At 31.3% G+C, this 8657-nt stretch overlaps 1 protein-coding gene across 2 annotated transcripts; it reads right to left on the bottom strand.

Moving 5' to 3' along the window:
- Positions 1-1671: 1671 nt before the first annotated feature.
- Positions 1672-2899, bottom strand: LOC120136552 (LOB domain-containing protein 25-like). Of its 2 annotated transcripts, none has more exons than XM_039152549.1 (2): positions 2708-2899; positions 1672-2162 (listed from the first exon to the last, which is right to left on the bottom strand). In XM_039152549.1, the coding sequence occupies exon 2, from the start codon at positions 2155-2157 to the stop codon at positions 1684-1686; it is 474 nt and encodes a 157-aa protein (XP_039008480.1). In that variant the 5' UTR covers positions 2158-2162; positions 2708-2899; the 3' UTR covers positions 1672-1683. The 2 variants fall into 2 exon arrangements, with proteins under 2 accessions (XP_039008480.1, XP_039008481.1); XM_039152550.1 differs by having other exon boundaries at positions 1672-2159.
- Positions 2900-8657: the final 5758 nt, after the last annotated feature.

Below are 8657 nucleotides of genomic sequence, written 5' to 3'. Positions count from 1 at the left end.
ATACTACCCTTAAAAAAAAGAGTATCTTTCATGCAATCTAATATTCTGTAAGTGCACGTACCCCTCACATGGGAAAATAACCGCTTTAATCTTCCTACAAGGCTAGGCACTGCCTCTTGTACCCTCCCACAGCTTACAGATAATGACAGTAGTATATTATATATTCATGTGGTGCTATTAGGTCGTCAAATCCCGGCCAGATAGAAAACTCGGGTTTGAATATCGAAAATAATATTAGTAAAAAAATATATAAATTTTTTTCTTATTAATCTAAGGTAAGTAAGTACAAGATAATATCTGTTTAAAGATAATTTTTAATTATTTAACATTAAATTTTCATACCCATAACTATAAAAATAACAACAATTCTTTTGTAATTAAAATAGTTTGGTTTGTGCAAATTATATAAATTTTTAATATAATCGTAAAACAGATTTGAAAATATCATACAAAGAAAAATTCTTCATTTCTGTTGAAGATCCTTTAGTTAAATATAGTTACAACTTAACTTCCTAAAGTAGTATATATATATATATATATATTTTAATAATCTGGGTGATTAAACAATATAGTATTTGTCTATAATCTTTCTAATACATTAACAATGTATACACACTCTTCAACCACAATTACTTTAATCCATGATCTCAAGAGAGAATAATAGTCACTTTTAGGATTTTACCATTAAAGTCACTCAATAGTTTTAAATTAATTTGTACTTTAAATAACTATGTCCAATACATATTTAAATATATGTAGTATTATTTTTTAAGATACTAAAAGAACTCTTATAGATGTTTACATACATACATACAAGATTAATGGTAAAATGTATTGTATTCTTAAAGAAACAACTCATGTTCAAACTTTCAAGGTGACATAATTAAAAAAGAAAACTACATACTTCAAACATGGATCATAATTGATTCTTTTTTTTCCTTTGAATATATTCTCATTTCCTATTGTTTATCTTAGCCATCTATTTTTACTCATCCAAAGGTCCTAAATCTGTGTAAATTAAAAGAATTTTACATTGTGTAACAGGATCCAATCCCATATATATATATATATATATAGGGGTAGGATCCAATTACATTATAAACTTTTTAGTTTTACACATTTTTAGGATCGTTGGATGAGGAAAAATAAAAGGTTGAGATTAACAGTAGAAAATGTGAAGATATTCATTGGAAGAAAATAATAATAAATTAATCTCAGCCTTTGATTTCCTCTCATCCAACGATATGTGAAGATATTCACCGGAAGAGTTAGTCTCATCATATGATTTTTCTTCATCTAACGATCCTAAAAATGTGTAAAATTAAAAGTTTATACTAGGTATAAGTGAATCATAACCGATATATATAGATATCATTATCACACAAATAAAAAAAATATTAAGAACAATATTTATCATGTGATACCAGATTTAGAAGGGTAAAATAATATATTTTAAACAAACCATTGAAGTTGTTTTTGAAGATTAAAACAATAAACTTATAAGAACTTGAGAGATTATCTTCAATGATTTGTTTAAAATACATTCTAATATCATCAGAGTAATGGCATATCATATAAAATACCATGATATGTCACATGTGTCCATCATCAGAATCCCATAACTAAGAAAGAAACCCTAGAGCAATTTTTCACATACTAAAACCATACATGAAGCCAACCAGCTTACATATTCCCACCGCCTGATCTCTCGTTGTCTTCATTAGGGTCAGTCCACCGATAGGGATAATAAAACCCAGAGCTCTGATCAGCAGGCAGTGGCGGTGGAAACGGCGGCCGTGGCATTTCGTTGTAGACATATCGGATTAAGTTAGCATGAGTAGCATCCAATTCCCTTTGGAGTCTAATAACCTGTCTCTGCAGCACTGAAATAGCTCCAACGCAGCCATAAACAGGATCTTTCAGCCTTGCTTCAGCTTCAAAAGCAAGGGAGTTCACAGCATCTTCCCTTTGATAAGCTGGAACTTCATTGAGCAATTTGCTAACATTGCTTGCACCAAACACCTTGTGGACATTGACGAATTTCTGAGGCTCCTCTGGTGGGAAATATGGTGCAAAAACACAGTCCGGCATGCATTTTCGCCTCAAGAACTTGCAGGCTGCACATGGAGAACTTGAATAGCTTGAAGAAGAAGCCATATCTTCTCTACAACAAGAAATCAATTGCATAATTCATCAAGCATTATAGTTTCTCACTGTGAAGTTATAAGTGTCTATATATATATATATATATATATATATATATATATATATATATTCTTTATGAAATAGATCAAAATTTATTGGAGAAAAACACCATCTGCTGTCATCTTATTTCCCAACAAGTTTAGCTTTTTCTCTGACCTCCCAAGCAGCTCTTTTTCCAGATTTTAAATAAACTGAAACTATCCAATGAATTCAGTGATAAGAAAGAGTATTGTTATCTTAGAGGTTCTAGATTCGAACAAAATGTGTACACGTTGTTAATGACTAAGAAAAATTCTGAATATATATATACAACACTACTGTCAAAAATATATTTCAGATTAAAATTTCCCAATCTTCCAACATGATAGATCTTTGTTTTTTCATGCAAAAAAGGAGAAAATACATGATAGAAAATGATTATTTTGTCTTGAAATTCTTTGTGGGGAGAAGATTGATCAGACCTTAAAGTGAAAAAAAGACTATATATAAGGGAAAGGCTTACCTCTTTTTTCTGACCCCTTTGATAGGTTTGTCCCAATGAGAAAAGACTGTGCACCCAAAGAAGGACTAAATTCCTATAGATTAGGGTTTGTTAATGACAGGGAGAGAGTGTTTTTAAAGAGGAAACCCTAATTTGCAGAGAGGGTGGGCGGCAAAGGTAAGGAAAGATAAGGAATAAAGTGACGCAAAGAGCATTTTCTCTATCAGACAAAAAACAATGGAAGGAATAGAAAAAAGGCAAAAGATATAATTGGTGTAATAAATGGGGATCCAAAAGCATCACTATGACTATATGCATTTATAGGGTTAGTTTAACAGGTGTTTTTGTTTGTATTAGATGCTCGGTTATAACCACTTTTATTATCGACTAAATCAGATTGAGTATCACATATGTTAATTGTAAGAGCGATCCTTATAATTCAATTTTCTCTATACATCATGTTAGGATTCAAACTCCTAACCTTACTCAATAATGATAAGATGAACTAATTGTTGATAAATGCATTTACTGATTCCGTGGTATCATATTATTTCGTGCTTAGATTTAAGTTTTAGGGTTTAGAATTTAAATCTATTAATGTATTTGTATTTTGATGTCTAAATTATGCATGAATTTTTTTATAATACATGTTTAGGGTTTGCAATTGTATGTCTTAATAAACCCTAAAAAGTTGTATAATGTTAAGCTAAAGCAATAATAAAATTATTTTTAGTATTTTAAAATTTTATCATTTATTTTAATTGCACCATTGTCAACATGTATTATCTCCAAATACTGAATTTGATTTCTCATATTGGCGCGAACCAAGCGACTTCAATGGTAAAAAAATTGTTGTTATTTCTTGAGATCTCAGATTTGAGCATCACGAATGTCAGGAGTGTGAGCGTTCAATATTAAATGGCTGAAAGTAATCTTTGAACAAATATTGCTTTGTACTTACTCCAGATTAGTATAGTAGATTACTCAAGAAAAAAATTTCTCATGCTTATAATGTATTATACCTTACCATTATAAATTTTTAAAAGTATACACAGTCAATTTATCAAATAAAATCTAGTGTATAAATACCCAAAAGCATAAATGCTTATGCATGTGAATGTAAACTAATTACCTAACAATATATATAAATAATTTAATCAGCCGCATGCTCCTAGTAATGTTATTTTAGACTGATTCTGCTTTAATCGAAGATCGTTTGTCTACCTAAAGCTTTTGATCTCTGTTATATATAGTCACATACGTAAAATTTTATATCCCGAAATGAATTTATAAATTTTTAAAACAGGACAAACATATAAAGTTTTTAAAGGACAATTACTCTGCCGCTCTCCTCTTAGGTCATCCGTGACTATATATACACTTTCTGTAAAAAGCTTTGGTTCATCCGTGAATATATAGAATTATGCATTTAATACAAGATTATATATATATATATATATTATGAATTTATATTTAATGTATTGTTAATTGTAGAATCTATACGTTAAAAATAAAATTGTTATAAAATAAAGAAAGAAGAAGAAGAAGAGAACAAGAGACATAACAATAATGAGAGAAATTTATATTATATTTTCTGTATACGAAGTATATATAATAATATCTTTAAATTTTATATTTTTATATAAACAATACGAGATTTGAGAATTTTATGGTCAAATTTATTGATTTTGAATAATCAAAGACAGGTATAGAATTTAAACTTAATCGGACTTATGTCAGTACGACAAACAAAGTTAGTTGATGTCTTCTGAAATAATATTATTTATTTATTTTTGTTTAATATATTAATTAACCCAATAAAAAGATGATATGTGTCGGGGAAAAAGAAATAAGAATGTAAGTTAAAAAAATAAACTTAACTCTCTTAGAACCCAACGCCCAATTATTGGGTAAAACCGTAAAATTGTTATATATTAAATAAAACCAACAACCAGTTGGTCTAGTGAGATGAGGCACTAAATCCCTTAAGTAAGGTCAGAGGTTTAAATCCTGACGTTTGAGAATGGGGCAAACTAGGTTGAGAGGGTTGTCCATGCCTCTACAATACCCGATCCGGATTAGTCGATCAATAGATTGAAAACCGTTGGTTATACCAAAATTAAAATTCATGGAACGTGACTTGATTAAAATCATTTAAATAGTTATGTGATCATATTGACAAAATTAAAAAATGGTGGTCATATCAACACCAACCCCATAGTTAGGTGGTCCTTCAAGTAGTTTACCCTAAAATTAATATTAGCGTTAATTTGAAATTAAAATTAGTTATATTTAGTACGAGTTAATTCAAAATAATATAAGGATGCTTACCATGTTTAAACCTAGGGTAAAGTACATGTTTAGTACTCCAACTATACCTTTTGTTTCGTTTTGATGACTCAACTATTTTTTGTTTTAAAATCATACATAATGCTTTTGTTTTAGTTTCATTTTGGTCACTTGTCATTAAAAATTTATTGGTAATATTGACGTGTCATCATAAGATAATGTCATGTAATACCCCAAATTTTGGCTAGTGACTAAAATGTAACTTTTAAAAGTTTAGTGGCCAAAGTATAAAAATGGGAAAAGTTCAAAGAAATAAGTGGTAATTTTCCCAAAAAGAATTTTTATTCCATAAATGGATAGTTTACTATTGAAAGTGGAGTTTTATTGAAATTAGATTCTTGATCTGGAATTTATGCTGAAAACTAGAAAGAGTTAAAGTCCGATAAAAAATCGGTAAATCAGATCGAATAGAAATTTCGGGAAAAATTGAAGGATGATAAATTAGACTTGAAAATATTATTTCCACATTTTAAAATGATGGAAAATAATATAAACCATTGTATTTGAGGATTTAATTCCATGTAAAATTTGGACCGTTGGATTAAAGTGGCAAGATTGTAATTTTTAGGAGATTGCAAGGGAAAAATGGTAAAGAGGGAAATAATTTGTTCATGTTTGACTTTTGGAAGATGTTAAGGTTTCTTGGTTTTATGGTAAATATGAAGTTTCATTAAGGGTAATTTGGTATTTTCTCAATTAAATGAATAAAATGTTCATCTAAGTTAAATTAAAGGTAAATTAACATGAAATTTACCTAACATTTGATGAAACTTGTTCATCTTTTTTCTTCCAAGGTCGTGAGCTTCTCCATAAGGTGACTATCCTCGGAAGAGGATACTTGTTTTTTATAGTCACTTTATCGGTATATATTATTGGCTTGTTTGATCAGCTTAAAGGAGAAACAATTTTCTCTAAGATTGATATTCGATCAGGATATCACTAGTTGTATATTAAAGAAGAAGATATTCCAAAGACAGCTTTTAGAACACGGTATTTGCACTGCGAATTGTGGTGATGTCGTTTGGTTTGACCAATGCTCCGATAACATTCATGGATTTGATGAACTGAGTATTTCAGCCTTATCTGGATCAATTCGTAGTTGTATTTATTGATGACATTCTAGTGTACTCACAGACAAAGGAATAACATGATGCTCACCTTCGTACTGTGCTCGGGATTCTTAAGGAGAAAAAGTTATATGCCAAGCTATCAAAATGTGAATTTTGGTTATCAGAAGTTACTTTTCTTGGTCACGTGGTATCGACAGAAGGCATAAGGGTTGATCCTAAGAAAGTTCAGGCAATAGTGGAGTGGAAACCCCAAAAGAATATTATAGAGGTTCAAAGCTTCTTGGGAGTTGCTGGATATTATCGAAGGTTCGTGAAGAAATTTTTGATGATTGCTTCTCCACTAACCGAGCTCTTGAGAAAAGATGTCCCATTTATTTGGATAGAGAAGTGCCGAGAGAGTTTCAAAACTCTAAAGAAGGTTTTAACGGAAGCACCAGTGCTGGTACAACTGGAATATGGTAAAGAGTATGTGGTGTATAGCAATGCATCTCATAATGGTTTTTGCTGTGTACTTATGCAAGAAGGTAAAGTTGTAGCTTATGCTTCATGACAACTAAAAACGCATGCCATAAATTATCTCACACATAATCTTGAGTTGGCAGCAGTGGTGTTTGCTCTAAAGATTTGGCACCATTATTTGTATGGTGAGTGGTACTACATCTACATGGATCATAAGAGTCTAAATTACCTGTTGACTAAAAAAGAACTAAACCTGAGATAGAGAAGATGGATAGAACTCTTAAAGGACTATGATTTGATCATTAATTATCATCTAGGGAAGGCAAATTTGTAGCTAATACACTTAGCTGAAAGACTTTTGCAGCTTTGCGAACTTTAGATACGCGCTTATCTTTAAAGGAAAATAATGCACTATTGGTTGAATTAAGGATAAAGTCGATGTTTCTAGATCGGATAAAAGAGCTACAAAAGAAATATGGGAGATGCTTGGAAAAGATGGCATAAGTGGAAAATTTTTCAGACTAAAGACTTTGAAGTCAAGTCTGATGGATATCTATATTATCGAGGAAGAATCTACATTCCACATGATGATTAGTTGAAGGAGGATATTCTTTCTAAGGCGCATTATAGTCCGCTGACTATGGACCCAGACGGGAACAAAATGTATTAAGATTTAAAGAGTCAATATTGGTGGTCGGGTATGAAAAGATCCATTACTGAGTTTGTTGCTAGATGTCAATAAGTAAAAGCTGAACATCAAGTGTCTTCGGGATTGTTGCAACCGATTTCAATTACAGAATGGAAATGAGAAAGAGTCACTATGGATTTTGTTACATGGTTACCTTTGACACCAAACAAGAAGGATTCTATTTGGTTTATAGTTGACCGGTTAACTAAGTCGGCATATTTCATTCTAGTGGGAATGAACTATTCATTAGATAAGTATGCAGAGTTGTATATAAAAGAGATAGTTTGACTGCATGGAGTGCCAATATCGATAATATCTGACAAGGATCCGAGGTTCACATCAAGATTTTTGGAATTCTTTACATAAAGCTTTGGATACTCGATTAAACTTCAGTACGACCTTTCATCCGCAGACTGATAGTCACTCAGAACGGACTATCCATATATTAGAGGATATGCTGAGGGCATGTGTGATTGAGTTCAAAGGATCATGGGAAAAGTATTTGCCTTTAGCATAATTCGCCTACAACAATAGCTATCAATCAAACATCAAGGTGGCTCCGTACTAAGCCTTATATGGGAGAAAGTGCCAAACGCCATTAAATTGGTTCAAGTTAAAAGATAAAGATCTTGTTGGCCCTGATTTACTAAAAGAGGTTGAGGATAAAGTGAGGATAATCCAAGATAATCTCAAGATAGCATCTGATCGGAAGAAGTCTTATGCAGACTTGAAGCGGAAAGAGATTGAATTTCATGAAGGTGATAAAGTTTTTCCTTAAAGTATCATCTTGGAAAAAGATATTACATTATGAGCACAAATGAGAATTAAGTATAATATTCATTGGACCTTATGAGATCTTAAAGAGATTCGGACTAGTGGCCTATCAGTTAGCAGTACCTCCGGAGTTGGACAAAGTTGACAATTTTTTTCATGTGTCAATGCTTAGAAAGTATCGATCAGATCCTTCACATGTCATTGCACCAGAGGAAATTGAGATCTGAATAGATTTGACTTATGAAGAAGAACTAGTGCAGATTCTGGCTCAAGAAATCAAGGAACTGCATAGCAAAACGATTCCTCTAATTAAAGTGCTTTGGCGAAATCTTAAAGTCGAGGAAGTTACGTGGGAAAGAGAGAAAGACATGAGTAAGCAATATCCACATCTCTTTACATCAGGTACGTATTAAAAATTCAAGGAATAATTTTATTTAAGGGGGGAGAGTTGTAATACCCCAAATTTTGGCTAGTGACTAAAATGTAAAATTTGAAAGTTTAGTGGGTAAAGTATAAAATTAGAAAAGGTTTAAGGACCTAAGTGGTAATTTTCCCAAAAATAATTTTTATTCCATCAATAGATAGTTTACTATTGAAAGTGGGGTTTTATTGAAATTATATTCATGATCCA

This window comes from Hibiscus syriacus, unplaced genomic scaffold, assembly GCF_006381635.1.
Source record: "Hibiscus syriacus cultivar Baekdansim isolate YM2019G1 unplaced genomic scaffold, ASM638163v2 tig00110633_pilon, whole genome shotgun sequence".
Classification (NCBI taxonomy): domain Eukaryota; kingdom Viridiplantae; phylum Streptophyta; class Magnoliopsida; order Malvales; family Malvaceae; genus Hibiscus; species Hibiscus syriacus.
This window is presented reverse-complemented; position numbering and strand designations above follow the sequence as displayed.

Excerpts from the sequence above, each read along its gene's own strand:
- LOC120136552 (XM_039152549.1), bottom strand. The coding sequence starts at position 2,157 with ATGGCTTCTTCTTCAAGCTATTCAAGTTCTCCATGTGCAGCCTGCAAG.